The sequence below is a fragment of the Acipenser ruthenus genome, chromosome 1 (assembly GCF_902713425.1).
Source record: "Acipenser ruthenus chromosome 1, fAciRut3.2 maternal haplotype, whole genome shotgun sequence".
NCBI lineage: Eukaryota > Metazoa > Chordata > Actinopteri > Acipenseriformes > Acipenseridae > Acipenser > Acipenser ruthenus.
This window is the reverse complement of record NC_081189.1, coordinates 102206525-102230665: the sequence shown is the minus strand read 5'-3', so window position 1 is coordinate 102230665 and position 24141 is coordinate 102206525. Positions and strand designations below refer to the sequence as shown.

Genomic DNA, 24141 nt, shown 5'->3' with positions numbered 1-24141 from the left:
AACCAGTAAGTTCTAAGAGTTAAACAATTGATCTTTAATTTGGCAATCAACTGGATTCTTTTTTCTTTCCAATGCATTTATTTATTCTTACAACACACATGACATGTCTCATTTAACAAATCTTGCCCAATTAATTATGGTTAAGAGATTTCCGAACTATACAGGGTAGCATTTTAGGTGCGGAGGCGAGCAACACATCTTCTGCCCCTCATCAGTAGACCACCCATATAAAACCCATATTGAACTTTAAGAGTGTAATGAATTGGCACCTCAACCCTTTGAAGGTAATGGAAAGGCAAGGGCTGGACGTGTACTGTAAACTATACGGTTCAAAGATGAACATCTTACCATTCAACTAAAGCTAACACTAAAAAATTTGAATGCATCTTGATGAATGGTATCCTGTTTAGGAATGTTTTTTTTTTTTTTTTTCGGTCAAGTGGCTTTTTAACCAGACCACGTTTCATAAGAAAGCACCTGACTGGAGGACAATCTAAACAAACAAATCAGAATCAATCCAGAATCCAAGTGTCACTGCAAACTGGTACTGAGTAAAGACTGTTTTTACTAAAAATACTGCAAAGAAAAAAAAAAAAATAGCCCCACAGGCCCTTCGCAACACATTAATAGATTATCCATCTAAAACCTGTGTATTAAACTTGAAAAACTACAGCCAAGAAACAGCTACCACTTTGGATTTTTTAATAGCTCTGTCCCACTGGGCATGCAGTCCGGGATAGAGATAATTAGTCTGCATGTAAAAGGTCCTTTAAAAGGAAAAAGAACTGTAATAACTTGTTAAGATTATTAGGACTATAAGAAAAACTCTACCGTAAATTAGCAAGCTTGAAAACTCATATCTAAGAAAGTAATGGCAAATACATGTATGAATTTGGAGATCATGGGCAAATCCAATATAATTTACAGTTCCCAGATTGAGGGACAACCCTTACCTGTGTGCTGCTGAATAGACATTTTGCAAATCTTTCACCACATGAGTAATGCAACTTGCAATCTTGATGGATGCCAGCAATTGCTTGTGGATATTCTCTCACAGCTCAAATTCTTTATTTCCTGTTGGAGGAAGGGCCAAGTATGCATCACCCAAACATCATTAACATAAGTAATCTGACTGCAATGCAAATATTTCTGTTCCACAAAACAGGTCAAAATCAGACAAAAAGGAGAGAGTATACAATAGCTGTACTATACCATTTGACATATGCATGTTTTTTATTTAATGGACTAATTAAAAAGATTTGTTGAGATATAATTATATATATATATATATATATATATATATATATATATATATATATATATATATATATATATATATATATATGCCGTGCAATAGTCTTACACGTTGCATTTTTCTACTCTGATGCATTATGAGCATCAACCATTTACTCTAGTGTTTTCTACTATTATAACAACCTTGGCATTGAGTAAAATAGCTCACATCACTTGATTTTCAAGGTGTTGTATTTGAAGCATAATCAACAAGTACAGAGAAACATCATCTGTAATTGACGAACCCAGGACTGGAAAACCCCAAAAGCTGTCTAACAAGGATGAGCAATACTTGAAGATAATATCCTTAAGGAATGGAAGTCAAGCGCTGAATTGACAACAGAACTAGCAGAAGGCACAGGTGTTGTTGTCCATCCATCAACTGTCCAAAGCACATTTGACCATTGTTCCATAGTCCAATTTCTGTGTTATTGTGCATATTTTAGCCTTTTAGTCTTGTTCCCCTTTCTTAACAGAGGTATTCTTACTGCAACACATCCTTTAATTTCTGATGATTTGATGGACAACGACACCTTTGCCTTCTGCCAGTTCTGTTGTCAAATTAAAAAACACAATTCACAAGAAAATTATAAAACAACTTTTATTTCATCATTCCCCACAATGAGGTGCATTTGTTACAAAGGTAAAGAATACACTTTTTTTTAACAAGAAAAATGAAGTTATCGAAACCATTACTGACTTTACGACACATCAAATACTCAAACTGTAAAAAAAAATGTTGCTATTTCCTACATAATTTCATGCACAAAATGTACAACAGTTCTTTTCATCATTTTATGATTGATGTAAATGCAAACATTTTTGCGAGCTGAGCTAGAAAAAAAGAAAATAGAAGGTTGGAAATGAAGTATTTCTTTTTTCATTTTAATATTGGTGTGTGTTTATTGATCTGGCAGAAAAAACACACACACACATTATATATATATATATATATATATATATATATATATATATATATATATATATATAAAATATAATATATATGCATGCATGCATGCCTTTTTCACTCATTATCAACTTTATTCTTTAAACCAAACCGAGATGTTATCAGCCTAGTCTAGTTGATTTTATCCAAAGTTTTTGTCTTTCCTATATTACTTAATACCTTAAATCACTTTCGGAGATATATATATATATATATATATATATATATATATATATATATATATATATATATATATATATATATATATAGATAGATAGATAGATAGATATAGATATATATAGATATATATAGATATATATATAGATATATATATATATAAAAACCAAAAAAAAACACACCTTGTTTACCTTTACTTAGTATGAACAATGAAACTGCTCTGCAAGTTAAGCTAATACATGAAGGATAACGTAAGTCCAATAATTAAACAATCCAATAAAACAAAGCACTTTTTTTATCATGTCCATATATTTTTGATTACAGGTCAAACAGTTCTATCAAACACATTTACACATCCTCTGCTTTGCTGGTGCAGTACTTTCTAGTGCAGTGTAATTACACAAACTTGTCAGTTCCTTGTTCACTTAAAAACACATACGTTTTTCTTCTGAAACGTTTCATTGTATGATATAAACACAGTAACAATATGGAATAGATCAAACCCTGTTTAGAAGCCCGGTGTTACAAAGCACCTGAGGGGAATACTGTAATTCCATAAATATTTGCGACCAGAATATATTTGGCGAATCACTCCCATAAAAACTAATTTTGCTTCAAAAATGTTGTCGACCTGTTGCAATATACAAAGTATGTATTGTTAGTGGAATTTGGTATTTCGTGCCAAAAAAGTTTGCTCCCCCCAATACATAAAAATGCATAATAAAAGTCTCACAAATATTTATGGCTTTACAGTATACTACTGTTGTTTAAAGTAAAGATTAAGACAATGTGGTAATTCAGTGCAAAAAATGAAAAGTATGCAAGCCAAACCTAAAACAAAAACTATACCTTTTCATGAAGTCCTCTGAAAAAAGCTGCTTACAATAAAATATTAGAAATAGGCAACATAATTACGTTCATCTTCCTATGTAGGATTTCTTGAATATTCATATTATCTCAACAAGCCTTATAACGGAGTATAACGGAGTATAATGGCAAACAGCAACAATAAATGTTCCTTGACTTCAACTTGGAATTCATTGGAAAAATGTGTTTAACTCAATGTAAAAATGTCAGGTAACAGGAAAGTATTCTTTGAGATTATACACACACACACACACACAGTGCTCACCCTTTATAACACTATAGTGGGGAGCCATAGTTACCATGCTATTTGTGTTCCGCCTTATAATGAGTATAAAAGGGCTACTGTAATGGCACTATGGAGCAAAGGGGAGCCACAACCCTACAATGTTATAACCGATTCCACACTATAACGGGTGAGCACTGTGTGTGTGTGTGTGTGTATATATATATATATATATATATATATATATATATATATCTCCTATTCCAAACAGTGTAATACCATCTTGAACTGCAATATTTTTCTTCTACTTTTACAATAATTTGAAATAATTACTAGGACAGTATTCTGAACAGATAACGTTCTATAGTGATGCAAGGGGATTTAAAATGCATTCATGTTGTTTTTTTTTAGTTCATTGTCCTAGGCATGTCCTTGTATATTGAAAAAAAAAAATGTGAACAGTGTGTGTTTTTACTGGAAACACCTCTTCAAAACACCGCCTTCATCTTACTGACTGGATTAAAGTGTCATACCCTGCTGGAGTTCATTCAGTGGCGTGGATGAGCCAGACCAAGCAAATGTTTTCTTCTTCAAATCATTTACACGCCCACGAGACTCTGAATTCAACCAAGTGTTTCCAGACGTATTGTGAAAAAAAAAAAAAGAGCAAATAATGTTTATTTTAGTCGACAATAAATTATCAGTATTTCAATAAATACTCTAGTGCCATCTTTGGCAATTGACGTTGTTGGCAGTATATTGTTTGCCATGCCAAAACTCCTGAGCAGTTCTGATGGGAAACAGAAAGCATTAGTCGATCCGGTTTCCACATATTGTGAACCTGTCTATCTCTAGCAGATCCTTATTTGAAGCTCTGTGTTTGAGCTCCGACCCATCTTGCGTTATGTCCTTCTCTTCTGCATCTGGGGTTGTGAGGAACTGGTCAGAGTTGCTGTTTGGGAGCAGAGGGGACGTGCTCTCTGACTGATGAACAGGCTGGCTGGTGATTGAGGCAGACAGACTGTTATTTGTTGGAATACCTGTCGGGGAAAGAGAATGGATTAAAACATTAAATAATGTTAGATATATAAATACATGTGTGTCAATTAAAAGAATATAGCCTCTGGAAAACTATAGCCTATGCCTTTCAAGCTCACACACTGTTACTGATATTTTTTTTCTAAGTAATAATAAGTAAGTGGATGTTCTCACACTGTAAAGTAAAGTATTTGTGCCAGTCACCATTTGTACATTTTACTTTCTTCTCTACAGTAATTTCCACTTTTTTCACTGCTCTCTACGGATTCCACCGACAGCTATCCTAGTAAACTTGATTTAACCTTCTTGTGGAGCAATTCCTTGAGTGTGTCACAAACGGCATCTAAAACTACTTCCTACAAGGCAGCAGCTTTGAAACAACTGTCTGAAAAGTCCTCATGCATGAGCAACTTACATTTTTGTGGAGGGTTTAAATTTACATGGCTTTCTCAACTTAAAAGAGAGAAGCTTGCTTTATATATGCATCACTTAAACTTTTCAGACCACCTTAAATACAGCTCAGTAGAGTGTGTAATTGGAAGCTGCAAGATTTAATAACATAATACAATTGCCGTGCATATTTGTATTCTACACATTTACTACTAAATACTTTCTCTGGTCCGGGTCTAAAATAACTGAAATATAATTCAATTACATGCTCACTTCTATACATTAAATAGGGGAGTGCTATTTTCATTGACCTGTGTGAAAGGAACAGACTACCTAGTGTTCTCTTGCATAATGAAGCCCAGCTTTTTGTCTGCTTTAATAAGCTCAAATTTAAATCTGTATATTGTTTTACATTTTATTGTCATTTTTGAAGTAGTGAAAGGTGTGTAAAGGTAAAATTGCGAAGGAATATCATTCTCTTAACAGTCGATCAATATAAAAAGATCAGCAGGTGCTTTTATTGTTGCTTGGATAGCAGAGGGGGCATACTGGCTTTTATGTGGCATTCCCAAATAAGGTATTCCCAATTGAGGTATGTAATTGCCTTTTTTTGACCAGCTTCCAGGCAAACTGAACAATAATCACTTTATGATTATAAACCCACAATGATCATGTGAGCTTAATTGATTTTCAATTTATTTTTGATTGATTTGATCCCTGGGGATAATATACTTCATGGACATTATAAACAGAACCACAAGAGCAAACTTGTCCATTCCCTTGTTATTTACAACAGGAAAATCAGCTGTGCTGCTGCTTTCAAAATTGATATTAAAGAATCCATAACATTCCTCAGTAAATCGGCAAAATTACTGGTTCCGTTTATTGACATGCATGTTACTTTTGGAAACAATAAATGTGTGCTCCTTAAAGTTTGACTTTAAGAGAAAACCAAGCCATTGAAGCAATCATCCAGTCAACCTGATCCTTATCATTATTCAGCTATTCTGCAATGCAGACACCATGACTAACAAGCCCCTTGAATTTCAGCATGTTCCCTAGGTTTTGGCAAGGCACAATGCTGAGAGAACAATGAGGCCTAACTGTCCGGAACTCCAAGGGCTCCAGCTGAATGCTTCAGAGAGAAAAGATATGCAAATAAACTCAGTGACCAGTGCACCACAGGGTGAAAACTATCAGCGGCTACACAAAAACTGTTCAACTTTGTCACCAACAAAAAACAAAGACCCATTTACAATGATGCATTCTTTAAAATAGTAACTTCAATCCCAAGGAATAGTTATTACAAAAAGACACACACGTTGTATATTACCATAGACACACCTTGCAAAATAATTAGAATAACTGTCTCTTCAAAATAATCATGTTTATGCAGCAGTGTGTTCATATTTGCCAGAATTCTGTAAATACTGTAAATCTTATCTGAGACTAGATTTTCATAGGCTGCACTGCCTGGGAAAGTTTCACTCTTATATAAACTGCAGATGAAAGGGTCATTTATCTGTGTCAGTATCTGGAGATGTGGGATTCTCATCACTATTCTTAAGATATTAATGTCTTTTAAAGAAAGTGTCTTAACCATTAGAATAGAACTGATGTTTCATGTGTCATTAAGTTTTATTAAGTGGGATTTGTCAGTTACTAATGGCTTTGAATGTGGGACAGAAGATGTAAAAAAAAATTTACAAAAAAAAAAAAAGTAGTAGTAGTGGGCATACATGATTTTAAAACTGTCCAATATAAAAATCAGTAGGTATGGTATTTAATATAGGATTTGATTTAACATGCATTGTTTTGAAGAACAAAGTCTTACTTTTATTTGCTTGAAGTAAAATGAAGTGCAACTCACCTGGGGGAGCTCGGAATTTGTTCTTTGACTTGTTAGATGGTTTGCCAGGTGTGGTGGCTGGTGGAGTCTGAAACAGCTTTTCCTCCATCTTGGCCTCTTTAACATACAAACAGGACTTCCCCAGTAACACTATGCTGTTCAGGACTTTGAGCGTTATTAACCTGCGAGAGTAAAAAAAACAAATCATAAAAACAGACTACAAATGTTGCGTTTCTCTGAAAAAAAATTAAACACAAAATGAATGAATACCATAAAATAAAAAAAGTATCCTTTAGGCACAACGTTGTAAACCCACCAAGCAAAATGGAACCCTATCCTGAAGGCATGCAAACTACCTAGATATACAGTGGCTCTCAAAAGTATTCACCCCCTTGGACTTTTCCACATTTTATTGTGTTACAACATGGAATCAAAATAGATTTAATTAGGAGTTTTTGCCACTGATCAACACAAAAAAAAGTCCATAATGTCAAAGTGAAAAATAAAATCTACAAATTGTTCTAAATTAATTACAAATATAAAACAGAAAATAACTGATTGCATAAGTGTTCACCCCCTTTGCTATGACACACCTAAATAAGCTCTGGTGCAACCAATTGTCTTTAGAAGTCACATAATTAGTTGAATGGAGTCCACCTGTGTGCAATTAAGGTGTTTCACATGATTTCAGGTTAAATACACCTGTCTCTGGGAGGTCCCACAGTTTGTTAGTACATTTCCTAACAAAAACTACATCATGAAGACGAAGGAACATTCAAAGCAAATCCGGAATAAGGTTCTTCAAAAGCACCAATCAGGGGTTGGATATAAGAACATTTCCAAGGCACTGAATATCCCCCGGAGCACAGTAAAGTCCATTATTAAGAAATGGAGAGAATATGGCACAACTGTGAATCTATCTAGAACAGGCCGTCCTCAAAAACTGAGTATCTGGGCGAGAAGGGCACTAGTCAGGGAGGCCACCAAGGGGCCTATGGCAACTCTAAAGGAGTTACAGTCTTCCACGGCTGAGCTGGGAGACACTGTGCATACGGCAACAATAGCCCAGGTGCTTCACAAAACTGGCCTTTATGGGAGAGTGGCAAAAAGAAAGCCATTGTTGAAAAAAAACTCGCATCAAATCTCGGTTAAAGTTTGCCAGAAGGCACGTGGGAGACTCTGAGACCAAGTGGAAGAAGATTCTATGGTCTGATGAGACCAAAATAGAGCTTTCTGGCCTCAACGCTAAGCGCTACGTTTGGCGCAAGCCTAACACCCCACGTCATCCTGAGAAAAACCATCCCTACCGTGAAACATTGTGGTGGCAGCATCATGCTATGGGGATGCTTCTCTGTGTCAGGGCCTGGAAAGCTCGTGAAGATAGAGGGCAAAATGGATGCAGCAAAGTACAGAGAAATCCTGGAGGAAAACCTGCTGAAGTCTGCAAGAGACCTGGGACTTAGGAGAAGATTAATCTTCCAGCAGCACAATGACCCCAAACATACTGCCAAAGCCACATTGGAGTGGCTTAAAAACAAAAAGGTCAATGTCCAGGAGTGGCCCAGTCAAAGCCTGGACCTCAATCCAATTGAGAGTATGTGGAAAGAGTTGAAAATTGCTGTTCACCAAAGGTCCCTATCCAACTTGACGGAGCTTGAGCAATTTTGCAAAGAAGAATGGGCAAAAATTGCAGTGTCCAGATGTGCAAAGCTGGTAGAGACTTATCCAAATAGACTCATGGCTGTAATTGCTGCCAAAAGTGCCTCTACCAAATATTGACTCAAGGGGGCGAATACTTATGCAATCAATTATTTTCTGTTTTGTATTTGTAATTAATTTAGAACAATTTGTAGATTTTATTTTTCACTTTGACGTTATGGACTTTTTTTGTGTTGATCAGTGGCAAAAACTCCTAATTAAATCCATTTTGATTCCATGTTGTAACACAATAAAATGTGGAAAAGTCCAAGGGGGGTGAATACTTTTGAGAGCCACTGTATATACACTGATATTAAGATTTTTGCGATTACTTGCCAGTTATTAGGATACTAAATCATAAAACAGGCAGCAAGTACTTGTGTCTTCAGCAATCTGGTTATCAAGTTTGTTAAAAATTGTACCTAATGAACAGGTATAATGCCTATTGCAACAAATCTGTGATGGCTAAATATCGACCTAAATTACACTGACAGAGATTGGAGCTGTTACAATACTGTTTATGCTACCTGACCCTTGAAGTCAAAACATAGGAGTGGTGAATTTTCTATTTCAGTTAATACACTATGGACCAATGTTTTGCATTTCACATTGGGTGTTTTGCAGTGCTATCTGCAATAACTCACCATTAAAAGCCATTTGTTTAATTTCTTGCATCTGTAGTGATGCCGCCAAGTTAAAAAGTATTTGTTAACAATAATGAAATGTGCAGTACAAATGTCTATGGGGACAATGCAGCAGTGAAAGGGGAGCAAAATGAAACGATGCTTCATTTAAAATACCATGGTACAGACTAAATTTAGTAACAAAATTACAAGAGCAGCAAATGACTGTCCTTCAAAAAGGAAGGACACCTTTTGCACAATGACTAGAGATTGTATTTCATATGTTTGACTCTACACCAAAAAAGTAGTAGTTATTTGAAATGAAAGCAGAAAGGCTTAATCCTCCTTCAATCTTAAGGCTGATCTCTGGTCACATTATTGTAAGTGCAAGTATCACCAGTTCAGTCAGGTAAGTACCAGGAAAACAAAGTATTTTCCTGGTACATGGATATGATCAATCTAAACAAATATAGTAGCAATTTAATACTCCCTCTTAGCAACCAACAGTAGTAATACCATTTTATAACTACCGAGAGCAACTAGCCGTCAATAGACATATTTAGGGGTAATGTATGAAGCTGTCAAAACTGGTTTTTGTTGTTTATGTTGCTGTCAGGTAATACAAACTTGTTGATAAAGATGAACTGATGCAATGCTACTCACTGTCAAGCATTTCCTATTGTTTAGTCATAAAAGCCCTCGCCTGATATTCATTGTTAAAAAAACAAAAAACAGAACATGAGGTATTAACACCTTTTCACTGCAGAGTCATTAGATACCACCCTTGGGAAAATAGTACATTAACATGGGAACTGAGGTGAGCTGAACAACCTTGTTTCAATCATGTCCTGTGTTCTCACGGGAATGCATTCATTTTCATATTCTAATAGTCACTCTGGCAGTAAAATTACAGTTAACTAGAATTCCAACAATTTAGAAGGGGCTACACTTTTTATGATATGCACAAAAAGAAAAATCTGCCACTTAAAATAGAATAGGCACACATCTTTGTTCTTGCTATTTGTTTAATTAGGGCATTTGAACTAATCTGTAGAGTCTGCTAAGAATACAGAATTAGCACGGATTAAATATTTCAGTTTCTCTTTCACTTCTAAATCAGTTGGGCATTTACCATTTATATCAGAAATCCCTGGCTACACAGCTAACCCAACGCGTCTATGTTTTGAGTCCTTAAAAGATCGCTTATACTGCACATGTATATGCCGGAGAGTGTATGAAGACTCCTCTTTAAAATGTACTAAAGAGCATTATAACATAAGTAGATTAATGTGCTTTCATTAGGATTCCCAGTTATTTCAGGTTCGAGTCTGCTGTTCTAAAACACTGACCTGTTCGTTCCAACAGCTGTAGGGGTACAGTAGCACCAGCCGAGTTAAGGAAAATATAAAAGTGAACTGATTTAACAGAATATTTTTTCATACTGTATTTGGGGTACTTTGGTACATCATTGACTTGTTATCAAGCTTACATATTTGGGTATACTTGGTTACTGACAGGATTGGCATTAACCCATCCATAACTAAACCACTGACAAAACACACTTAAGATTTACACTTTTTTTAAACATTTTAACATAATCCCACTGCCAAATCGGTAGGCATAGAATCATTAGACATATTCCACTTCTAGATTTTTTAGTATAGCTCTATGGAAGGGTGGTGGGCAATTCACTGACACACATGGGAGACAGAAGTTTAATTTGCAACACCGCACTGGTGCCCAGTTTTATTATTTTCTTTTGGTTTTATTTTCTTTAGCCCGCAGAGGGCGCTGTTGTCTGTGGCCTGAATACTGACAACCGTAGTCAGGTCCACAGTAATACCAATACAGGTACTGGCAAGTGCTCTCACAGGTACTCAAAAATAATAATAAAAACCAAAGGCGAAACGAAAAAAGGGAAAATAAAACACAGTAATAAAAACTACAAAACAAAAAGTGCTACTTCCGCAGTGCCCCCACTGCCGCTAAGCCGGTCAGTACGGGCCTCCAACCTACGCTCAGCTATTTATTTCTATATACTGGGGTGGCCAGAGTTCCCCGTATAACTACACACGTCAACAAAAAAGCCAACACACCCTCTTCCCCACCTCTCCGTGTCACTGCCATGACTGACAGGCGGATCTACGAGGCTGCTGCACCCTTCCTGCAGTACCACTCATGCGCCAGATAGTCAGCACAGATCTCCCCCATTAGAAGCTCACAAACGAAATCATGAATAAATGAAACATTGTATTTTAGGACATTTCTAATTTCACAAGTGACATTTTATTTTAATTTCAGAAAATAAAAGCCAAGGTAACTTACTTTGATTCAGAAAGGTCAATACATTGTCTTAATTATAATGTATATTTAAATTCTACACTCTTTGGTACAACAAACATTTGGGTTATATAAATCATAAATTGATAATTTGTAAATGTTATTCGGATACTATCAATAAAATGTGCTACAGAATGTCCTTAGCACGTTTCACCACAATTGGAAAAGCAGCACAACTGTAAAAAATATGTTAAATTTGGCATTTGTGTCAAGAAGCCTTGCTGGTATGGTTATTTGTGTGCATAATTTGGTGTGCAGGTGTCAACAACTACACACAAGTATTTTTCTGAAATAAAAATGACTAAGAAGTTAAACAAATGGTCTTACCCCAAATAGAAGAGTAGTACACAGACGAAAGCCAAGGATCCTTGTACTTTCACAGAACTTGTGACAACTCTGGTTAGCTGTTGAACAAATAAAACATCAAAGTTGATGAAATGCCAGTCGCTAAATAAAGTATTTTATTTGTAAAACTGACAACTATTAAATACATTGGACAATTCTGAAGCTTCCTAATTAATTTCTGATCATATTGTTTCCAATATAGTATGCACAACTTAATTTTTCAACAATTTGCAAATATATAGTTTTTATAATGTATTTGCGCACTACTTTGACAAAACAAAACTTTTGTTACATAAATCCTTAAATTTAAACTGGGACTGTCTCTCTAGAAATGCTGATCAATCTCTCCTAGTTATACAAATGGTGTCTTAAATTTGATATAACACACAGTGTAAAAAAAAAAAAACACCACTTACTATCACAGCTAGAGGAAGAGGAATGAAACCCATTCTCCTGGACACCGAATCACTGTAATCTGTGTATGCCTATAAATCATAGGAATCAATTTAATACACCTTGCTTTCACTTTACTGTAGGAAATTGAAGCCTTTCCATGCCTATGTGCTCAAAACATTGATGAGAAAAGAATTATAAAAAGACAAAAACGTGTATGCTGTGACAGAGGTTTGGGGTCTACTACATATTACACATAATACAAGCAAAATTGTGTAAATGAATGGGGGGGAAAAAAAACAATGAATAGATGAGACTCCTATTAGATTCTCAAATCACACAGGACAGATAGGGTCTGCAATAGAGAATGGAGAATGTAAACTAAAGTATCCCATAATTACTCTAGTATTATAAAAACCAGTAGAAGTAAAAAGTTACAAATTAAGCTGTATGTTATTTATCAAAATTAATTTGTAGCCAGATGATTTCCTTTATTTGCGATGCAGAACAGACTCAAGAAAATAAATGTGTATCGTAAGTTTATATGTAATAAATAAAACATATTCTATACAGTGCTTTCTCCCAGGTGTTGTAATTCAATGAATACAGGGTTGGTTAAATACTCCTGGGATACATTATGTCTAATATTATGCCATACTACTATGCACTTTTAGAACACTTTGGGCTTCAGAATATACAGTACATTTAAGCATGAATTTTAGATTAATGCATTATGCTTACGATCTTTTGCTTACATTTTTCTGTCGACTGCTTACAAGGTCAAAAGCAAGGCTGGCTCTGTATTCACTGTATACCTGTAATAAAAAATAAAATAAGCATCAACTTCATTACATTGGTCTGGATTAATCAAAACTATACGACTGTAGAGTAGTGGGAGAAACTGTCATTTTACTAAACATAATACATGCAATTAACCTTTTGCCACCATGCCTCTGTAGTTGGTTCTTTCTTGGAAAAAGATCTGTAAAATGGAACTAAATAGATACTCAACGCAGGAGGTTAATTTAGATCAGGTGTTTAGAGTCAGTTTAGAAGTCAACACGCTCGTATTCTCTGACACACATTAAAATACAGGACTCGTTTGAGCTTCGGACACATTTTAAAATAGGGTCAAAATCAAATCTTAAAAATGTAAAATCATTGGCTGAAAAATCACACTGCTATATTCAACTCCCGGTAAGCATCAATTTGCTTCAGGTTTCACCACTTATTATGCCTTTGCTGTTTCTGACAGATGAATTTGTTTATTTTGTTGGAAATCCCTAATCCCCATCAAACATCTCTTGCTCTTGCCTTACTGAAATCCCCTGATGTTACACTCCTGCATCAACAGCAACGTCAGGGGCAGTCATACAAACATTCCTCTGATGTTCAAAGAGAGGACAAAGCTTAAATAAACATTAGTGCTGTCTCAAATATAAATGACTCATATAAAATGACTGAGTCTAGTTTAAAACATTCATAATTGAGAGAACAGAAGTAAGAATCTAGACCTCCACATCATAATAAAAAAAAAAGCCAGGCAGGATTATTAAAACAGTTTGAACAAAATAATTTGACAATGAACATTGCAGTGACAACGAAACCAAGGTGATGTGTACAGTATAAAATGGCTAAACATGGCAGAACAAGTTCTGACGATGAACAGACATGTGTTGCACTACAGTTTTAAAGCAGAGATTAAAAATGAGTTATACTGTAAAAGACGGTAAGTAAAGAGATACACGAAAAGCTGCTGGAGTAGAGACTCGGGTGACAAATCTTTCTGGTAAGAACCCAGCTGACAATAACCCTGTAGCTCTGTATGAGAAGTGTAAAGGATTTAGATGTTGAATATTAAAAGCATGTCTATGTACTTTTGATACAGGCACTTCAGCTTGACATTGACAGGGGCTGGTGGCACAATCACCATAACACCATGTCAAAAAACAGCTTTACAAAACAAACAAAATGTGTTACGTCCATCTACAACACTCGCCATCTGTTTAAAACTGGCCTAAAAACACACACACACACACACACACACACACACACACACACACACACACACACACACACACACACACACACACACACACACACACACACACACACACACACACACACACACACACACACACACACACACACACACACACACACACACACACACACACACACACACACACACACAGAATAGAAATCGAGTTCATTTAAAATCTAGGGAAGACAAATGTACCTGTAGTGTAAAGGGACCCAACTACTGTGTTCTCAAGAATATCCCTGATCTGATGTATAAAATTTCCACATTGCCATACAAATAAATTATTCAAAATAAATTAAATTAGATAATTTTGCAAGTGTAGGGGCTTTGTAAAGGCATCATAGTAACTCTCTGCCATTGTTATTGAGATTATGGTATACTAGATCTCTACTGATCTACAAGGGTGAAAAAAAAAAAAAAAAAAAAAAAATAACCATGGGCACTGACTGACTGAACAGATTTCATAGATAAATCAATAAAAAAAAAAGCACCTTTATATAAAACAGCACAGGAATGACTACAGGTAGATTATATTTAATATTTTTTTCTAATGTGTTGTAGTGGAGAATCACATTGCAGAAATTACTTTAGGTGCATGCAAATCTTTGATGTAACGGAATATATATTTGTTATTGTTCTACTCATGCCGTCCTTCCCTTCTGCAGTAGATATGATCAGGATTAGAACCATTTTTTAAACTTAAATAAATAAAATATACAAATGGGATGTTTGGACATTCTTAGATGGGCACATTTAAATGCTTTACTGTTACCCCAGTGTTTTAAGAAACTTTTTTATTACAGGGGAAAACAGATTCGCGACTCAAGACTGCTGCTCTTTCACCTTATATCTCATAAAGCAACACTGTTTTCCAAATAAGCACATGAACATATCCAGAGAACATGGTGTCAAAGCAATACCTCAAAGCCTAGTTTAATTCATAATTTTAAAAGGGTTAAAGAAAATTCAAAAAGTATTTTAGTGAACATCTGAACTGGACTGTATAAAGATGTGTTTATGACCGATTTAATTATTAGAACTCTAGGTTTTGTTAATTTGGTTGCATTACACATCTACCTGACTGTAACACTGAATGTACTTTATAATGCCCTTTTAAAAAGCCTAATCTTTAAGTAGGGCATAACTATTATGGTTAAGTAACTACGTTTTAATGCATTAGATATCATGCACGTATAGTATTAAACAGCAGTTATAACTATGTGCTGCTTCTATTCAGAATCTTACTTTGAGAGATAGAATTACATTGTGTGAAATAACTGTGACCCAATTTAATGGAACTACATCACAAAGAATACATCAGAATGGAACTGCATCACAAACAATGCATCAGCCAAGCCTTCGTTGGAGATCAAGATTCATTGATTTATTTTATTTAGCACCGAACATCTTCAGAACCTTTAAACATGGATAATTTGGGAAATATTCCACAGGAAGTGTGATTAAAATATATATTTGCTAGAGTTTTTTTTTTTGTATAACCATTGTCAATGTATAGTAAGTTTCAACAAACAACTCTGCAATTCCTTATTTCTTATAAATACACTGTATCCCCCCCCCCCCCCCCAATGATTATAGTTTTAAAAGTCTGTGCATATTTTTTGTAGGTTAAGAGGAGGAGACAATAACATGGCTAGCCCTCTCATCAAAAGGACTGACAATTAATAAATAAAACCACAAATAAATAAATAAATAAAGTCTGGGTACTAGAGGAATCAACCTTATTAGCTAGTTCAAAAGGTTACTAGAAATGAGTGACAAGCCAATCTTAAACTAATGAAATGCAAACAACTTCAGTGGCTCCCACCAAGTGTTTAATTAGTTAAAACATTACTGTTAAATTTCTGCCTCCGCTAAATCATTTAAGAAGTGAAGCTAATACAAATACAACTATTAACGAGGGGATACAGTGCAGGCAGTCGCAAGTCACACTTTACAGATTTCTTCATACATGGAAAACCACATATTCAATTGTCATAAAACTTGGTATTGACTGACATTATGTAACTTGGAGAGCCAATATTACATCCAGATACATTATAACAATACCTTTAAGATGTTTTGGTTCTTGCTGTGCTGTTTCCCACATCAGTTGAAATAACAAGTAGCACTTTTTCGGCTGGTATGTTTACATTTTTGGCTGCAGTCTTCATTCTTTCTGGTAGGCTTTCGGTTGTTATCTCGTAGGCTATTTAGTCATTCATTCAAGTTTTAAGTTACGGTAACATTACTTTAGTAATAGAAAAAAAAGACCTACAAAACACACGTTTGAATTATTAAAATATCAACAGACTCTGAAATGTCCCTAAAAGTATCTTTCTGTATATTGTGGCAGCAAGAAATGAGAACATTTTCTTTTGTTTGTGAATTATTATTATTAGGGCTACATTATAACTGCTGCTTTGACTAGCGTTTTATTTTGCCTAGATGTATCCTCTGATTCTCAACTGTGGTCAGGGACAAGGCACTTGAAAATATACCTCTTAATAAAATGTTAAAAGCTAACCCGAGTGTCATTCTCCTCCACTGATAAGGGGGCAGTATTTGACTGACAGGTTACTTCTTTTGCAGTGAGCAGATCCATCGATTCCTGCAGTCTTTGGTCTTATTTCAAGTTGCACTGTGACGGCTGGAATTTTATTTCCGAGATATAAACCGGAAATGCATAAAAGATTCACTCAGGTAACCAAGCAAGGAGGCGGGTCTCTCTCCGAAAACAAGAGAACGGCAAAACAGCACAAAAACTTTTTTCGGGCAAGGTATAAATTGAAAAAATAATGCATGTACAACACTGTAAATTTAAAAATCCTTATCTAACCGTCATGCAACTTGGTAATTCTTAGTGTATATTATTCTGTAAATACGGATAATATGTCATGGTCATCAAGTTTCTCATATTACCGATAGCTCCAATCGTACTTGTACAGCAGTGGCAGGGGATGTATGATACGGACACACTTGTTAGATCATGCCCACCCAATCTATCACATGGTTCCTGCATCAAAAATAAAATCTACAAATACAGTAAAGCAGCAGACAAACCAATATACTTACATCAGCTGTAATGTCATTAAACTTTGTAATGAAAGCATGTTTTACAACATCCACAGCAATCTCAGAGGCAATTACCATACAGACATCAGGAAACAAAACCCACAGGTGATCTAGAGTTTAAAAGAGAAAATAAATTTGCCACATAATAATAACAACAACAATATTAGCTTATGACTTCATTTATTTCTTGTAGAAATTAATATGCTGAACAACTTGTAACAACTGTAACCATTTATGGATGGGCCATAAAAAAACATTACCAATACCACACACGTTATTTTATAATAAATATACAAACACATACTAGTACACTTATTTACATTATCTTTCATAATACATTTAACAAACACATCTGGGCAGGGCATATATCAAGTTCTAAGACACATCTACAGCCTCCACCCATACTTTACTGGGTGTCAATTCTAGAGTGCAGTGGAATTAGTATAAAGTTTTCCACATATTGATGCCTAGCTAATTATTTAGCTCAACACTGATATCTAGAAATTGATATAGAAATTGAGTTTTTCTTAATTACATTTAAGGCGATGCTCATGTATTTATTCATTTATTTATTGTTACCTGGGTTCCACGAAAACTGTTCCATATTCCTTAGACACACTATCAGCAGTAGTACGTAACTTGTAAATCTCTCTTTGATATCTGCAATAAAGACTTGTCACATTAATCAAAATGTATAAGATACTAACAAACCACACATTAACAAGTTAGTGCCACTATAAAACAAAGAGTCTGGCACATCACTGAAGACACTGTACACTGTACAATCCATCAGCTCTACAGAAAAGAGCTCAATTATTTGCTGTCCAATGTGGTTGACTTGCGCTCAAACAGCTATGGAATGATAAATTTGGGTGTTTGTACTCTTTGAAGATAATCATTAAAATGAAATGCTACTTATTTCCTGTGTGCCTCATCCTATTTTACATAAACTAGACTGCTTACCATAATTCAATTATACTTAAGATTTTAAGTATGAATGCTATGCTTTATAATTCTAATAGCATTTATAAAAATACACATGTAGAAATGAAAAACAGCGGTATAAACAGCAACTGTTAAATCTGCATTTTTGATTTGTTAACAAAATTATGCATGGCTATTAATGCTTTTATTTCTTTCTCGGAGATCAATAGTATATTCTATATATTAGAAAGTGATAAGAGAAATATAAACATGTAACTGTTAGGACTTAATCTAAATAGATCTGCCAGATAAGGTTAGAGGTCAATTTCATGATCAAAACATTCAGTATGCATAGTTTACATACATCAAAATGGTTTCCGAGAGACGAGGCTTTGACACTGCCGCAGCAGCAGGGTTCATTTTTCTTTCATGATAATCATGATTAAAATGTACAGAGCGAATCACAAAACACCAATGAGTGCAGAACATGACACCAATATCTCAAAGCCTTAGACTATCATTCGGAAACCAAAATGCCTGCTTAATAATAATAGTAGTACATACTATATTTAAGCCCAGCAGTTAATCTATTAAATGTATATATATATATATATATATATATATATATATATATATATATATATATACATACATACACACACATACACACACAGTACTGTGCAAAAATTTTAGGCAGGTGTGAAAAAATGCTGTAAAGTAAGAATGCTTTCAAAAATAGACATGTTAATAGTTTATATTTATCAATTAACAAAATACAAAGTGAGTGAACAGAAGAAAAATCTACATCAAATCAATATTTGGTGTGACCACCCTTTGCCTTCAAAACAGCATCAATTCTTCTAGGTACACTTGCACACAGTTTTTGAAGGAACTCGGCAGGTAGGTTGGCCCAAACATCTTGGAGAACTAACCACAGTTCTTCTGTGGATTTAGGCAGCCTCAGTTGCTTCTCTCTCTTCATGTATTATTTGTTTATTTAGCAGACGCCTTTATCCAAGGTGACTTACAGAGACTAGGGTGTGTGAACTATGCATCAGCTGCAGAGTCACTTACAATTACGTCTCACCCGAAAGACGGAGCACAAGGAGGTTAAGTGACTTGCTCAGGGTCACACAATGAGTCAGTGGCTGAGGTGGGATTTGAACCAGGGACCTCCTGGTTACAAGCCGTTCTCTTTAACCACTGGACCACACAGCCTCCTGTAATCCCAGACAGACTCGATGTTGAGATCAGGGCTCTGTGGGGGCCATACCATCACTTCCAGGACTCCTTGTTCTTCTTTACGCTGAAGATAGTTCTTAATGACTTTCGCTGTATGTTTGGGGTCGTTGTCATGCTGCAGAATAAATTTGGGGCCAATCAGATGCCTCCCTGATGGTATTGCATGATGGATAAAGATCTTGGACAGCACATCTGGAAACCCCTGTCTGCCTTGAAATTTCTGCCTGGGAGAGACCTTGCTGATGCAGTATAACTACCTTGTGTCTTGTTGCTGTGCTCAGTCTTGCCATGGTGTATGACTTTTGACAGTAAACTGTCTTCAGCAACCTCACCTTGTTAGCTGAGTCTGGCTGTTCCTCACCCAGTTTTATTCCTCCTACACAGCTGTTTCTGTTTCAGTTAATGATTGTGTTTCAACCTACATATTGAATTGATGATCATTAGCACCTGTTTGGTATAATTGTTTAATCATACACCTGACTATATGCCTACAAAATCCCTGACTTTGTGCAAGTGTACCTAGAAGAATTGATGCTGTTTTGAAGGCAAAGGGTGGTCACACCAAATATTGATTTGATTTAGATTTTTCTTCTGTTCACTCACTTTGCATTTAGTTAATTGATAAATATAACCTATTAACATGTCTATTTTTGAAAGCATTCTTACTTTACAGCATTTTTTCACACCTGCCTAAAACTTTTGCACAGTACTGTATTACACACACATATTATATATATATATATACCTGTGCAAAAAGTCTTATAGACATGTTGCGTTTTTCTACTCTGATGCATTATGAGCATCAACAATTTACTCAAAGCCTCCACTAGTGTTTTCAACTATTATAACAACCTTGACTTGCATAAAGAAGGAAAAACACTGTGAAATAACTCGCATTACTCCATTTTCAAGGTGTGGTTCAACGCTTGTCTTTCTATTCCTTCAAGTATTGCTCAACCTTGTTAGACAGCTTTTTGGGTCTTCCAGTCCTGGGTTTGTCAATTACAGATAATGTTTCTCTGTACTTGTTGATTATGCTTGGGATACCACACCTTGAAAATCAAGTGATGCAAGCTATTTGACTTATTTACATTATCAATGTTTTTCCTTCTTTATGCAAGTCAAGGTTGTTATAATAGTAGAAAACACTAGTGGAGGCTTTGAGTAAATTGTTGATGCTCATAATGCATCAGAGTAGAGCAACGCAACATGTCTAAGACTTTTGCACTGCAGTATATGTAATTTATCAGTCTTGTTTAAAAAAAACTGACACTGTTCTATAAGGTTCTAGGTAACCCCACAACATCAATTGGAAATCTTAATATCAACGTTAAGTTCAAAGCATTATTTCCTGTTACCATTTACATTTCAAAAATAATTACCTTTAGACTTTCCCCAGCACACTTCAAAAAGAATAATTTAATTTAATTTAAGACTGCTTTCAATTGCTGATGCTTATGAATTCTTCAGAGGCTAGTGCATTTTCTTTTAACCTGGGGGAAAACTCCCAAGAGCTTTAAATGGAGCAATGCACCGTTTCATTTAATATTATTTTATATCTTCTAACAAAGAAATAATTCTTTGTTAATGTTTCCATTTTAGTATGAAAAATGCAGTCATCAAAATGATAATACATTTTCTTTTTTTTAGGATTGAGTCTACACTAGCTCCAAGTCAAACGTCCAGTCCAGGGGCGGGGCTACCCCACCACAATGGATTTATTCACATTTGTGGTTGGATTGTGCAACAATGTTGTGTCAGGGGGATACATTTCACCATTTAGGACTGGTATATACTTTATGAACTGGTTCATTGTTAAAATAAATAAAATACTTACCACTATTTGACATCTGAAACAGATTGTTCTTCTCAAATTTCTTGAAAACACTCCCTTTTATTTCCACAAACTGCAAAACAAATATACATACAAAATGGGAGGCAAACATTTAACATAATAAAATCAAAATAAACAGTTGCTTAAATAATTAAATTAAAAAAAGTTTGTGTTATTTATGAAATAAATCTTTTTTAAAGAGGGGTTGGGTTTTGTTTTGAGTTTCAAGACAGGCACTACAATGAAATAAAAAGTGTACATAAAAGATAACATATCTGTGAAACTCTTATTAGGGGCTAAAAGGCACCAAGTCAAAAACAAAACAAACAAGCACACACACACACACACACACACACAAATATTGCTTTCATTATTACCCAGTGCTAAATTCCTGAAACAGGTCATCACACCCATTCACATCTTCTACAAAACAGATTTTTATTTACTGCCCTACTAATCTGAATGTATGGACATATAAGTATATTTGAAAATATGCCATTTTCTGTGTTACTTCATTTCAACACTCTCTGTGATAAGTTAGTTTGTCTCCCCCAACAAATAACTAAATACATTTTAACTAGGGCTTCCGTTTTTCGGTTTTTATTAATTTCATTTTTCGGGGCTTTCGCTTTTTATATACCGTATGAAATTAGTGTTTACAGTTTTACTTTCCAAATTTTTTTCTGTCAAAATATGTATAGTAGCCACTCCACAGTAAAGGAACACTTAAGTTGTACCTTCTTTCCTTTAGTGTCTTCTACAAAGAAATCCTTATGGTCAAGGGCACATTCTTCTTGGGTTTTTGTGTGTAGGCATTTTTTTACATTTCGCCACAATTTGAAATTATTTTTTAAATCGTCTGTATCTTAACTGTAATACATCTTTAAATCCCACAAACAAGCCTCCATTCCTGATTGTAATCTCGTAGGACTGTGCGGTCATTCAGTAGTTGACAGATACAAGTCAGGAAGGAGAGACATTGCACAGCTACACTGGGAAATGTAGTTTTTTTGTAGTAGTAGTTTTTATTTTTTAATGGGAAAGGGGTGGTGAATTGATTAACCATTTCCAGTTTTTCCGGTATTTATTGACTATACACAGATTGTAATCTGGGTGTTATGGTTTTTGTATGGGTTAAAACCAAAAATCAGAAGCCCTAATTACAACATACTGTTCACAGTTATCATTTTGAGACCTTGCAGCTCAGTAAAATATATTGTTTAGGCAAGTGTTTCTGCCTTGAATACTTACATTATTTGACATCATGATGGTGAGCAATGACTTGTTATGGGAGTTAAAGGCTACATTGAGAGTTGTTGCTTGGACCATTATAAGAATGGCATGCAGGACTGTAAAGGAAAAGCTAAGGAAAAAAAATGGTTGAAGCACACTCACTGTATCAAATGCCACTTTGTCAAAAAAAATTTTTTACAGTGCAGTTTGGAAAAAAGCATCATAATACTTTTTGAGGATCTTATGAGAAAAAAAGGATCTTCTGAGATAAACTAAACAAACACATATTATGAGTAATTGCCTTTCCTCTGCACTTGCTTCAAAATGTGTTTAATATCAGGGAACAGATAAATTAAAAAAATACAGAATTCCAAAATGACTCCATATTAAGATCTGAACATACTGACAATATGATCATAAGAATGGCCATTTCACCAATCAGCAGCAGCCTTTGTTCTTTTTCTTTTTAAAGGATACACACATAAAGCACAGCCATAAAGAAATGGGGAATCACTCCAATGTGTGCTCGCCTTTTTTCTTTAGGTTCTGTTGCTGTCCAGTACAACGCATCCAAAATATCCTGCCCAAAGGACGAGAACAGACGATCTGCTACCTAGAAGACATCATAAAAACATAGAAGACACTGTAAGAAGCAGAGCAGTAGTGTCCACTCAAAGTTTCATTTTTTGAAAATCAATGTGTCAAACAAGCCTATATCAAAAAAAGATTTTCCGCTCAGCTGGCACTGACTATTGAACAAGGCCTGGAATAATAAGCTATGTTGGTGCAGAGAATTGTAACAGTGATCATTGTTCTGGCTCAAAAGTCTGATATACAGTTTAAGATAAAATAGGCATTAGAAGAACTATGCTTGAGTTTATTAGCATAGAAACATGCTTGAATTCCAATAGTGACTTTGGGTTTATGTTTGTTCAGCATTTTTATGGGTATCCAGGGGCTCCTAAACTTTGCTATGATTTAAAAATCAACACCTCAAAAGAAGCTTTTCATATTGTGAAAGTAGCTTGCTTATATTGAATGCACAGATTATTAGTTCCAGTTTTAGTGGAATTCCTTGTCACTCCATCTGTTCACATTACTGAGTTTTTTAAAAAGGCTGTCTCCATAGCCACCAGCTTCATAAGGTACAGTACATAAAGCGATTTTTTAAACAGGCATATACACTGTTGTATAAAACGGTTACTTTCACTGACAGGCCTACGGGTCTACAAAGCTGGCACCCACACAATTCTAAATGCAATGTTTCATACCTCCAGCATGTTGTAGATGATGTAAAGCTTGATGACAGACTGCCCTCGGATTAGATGGTACATCATGGAGTAGTCTACATAGTGCATCATGAAGTAGCAGATGACCATAATAAAGCCCTTTAGGACATCGCATACTTGGGCAGGCTGTAACAGACGAGTGCCACTGAAAAAAAAATAAAAATCACACTAAGTTTTTCTGATCTATAGAGGGAAAAGCCTCCTTGAAAACACAATATAAAACATGCATAAAATGCTGCAGCCATTTTACATCAAAAGCTGAAAACAGTCTGTTACTGAAGTTAAATCAGAAACCTCTAATCTAAACCTGGTGCAAGACTA

The 24141-nt window shown here is 35.1% G+C and overlaps 1 protein-coding gene across 2 annotated transcripts in view; it reads right to left on the bottom strand.

Annotated features, from left to right (window-relative positions):
- Positions 1-1876: 1876 nt before the first annotated feature.
- Positions 1877-24141, bottom strand: part of LOC117421340 (transmembrane anterior posterior transformation protein 1 homolog) — a 46691-nt gene continuing 24426 nt past the window's right edge. For both annotated transcript variants that reach the window (XM_034035628.3, XM_034035629.3), the window contains 11 exons: positions 23803-23965; positions 23009-23144; positions 22550-22647; positions 21302-21371; positions 17878-17958; positions 17299-17408; positions 12938-12997; positions 12206-12274; positions 11772-11848; positions 6805-6965; positions 1877-4546 (listed from right to left, as the gene is read on the bottom strand). In XM_034035628.3, coding sequence (XP_033891519.2) covers positions 4317-4546; positions 6805-6965; positions 11772-11848; positions 12206-12274; positions 12938-12997; positions 17299-17408; positions 17878-17958; positions 21302-21371; positions 22550-22647; positions 23009-23144; positions 23803-23965 — 1255 coding nt within the window. In that variant the 3' untranslated portion in view covers positions 1877-4316. The remainder of the gene's footprint in view (positions 4547-6804; positions 6966-11771; positions 11849-12205; positions 12275-12937; positions 12998-17298; positions 17409-17877; positions 17959-21301; positions 21372-22549; positions 22648-23008; positions 23145-23802; positions 23966-24141) is intronic.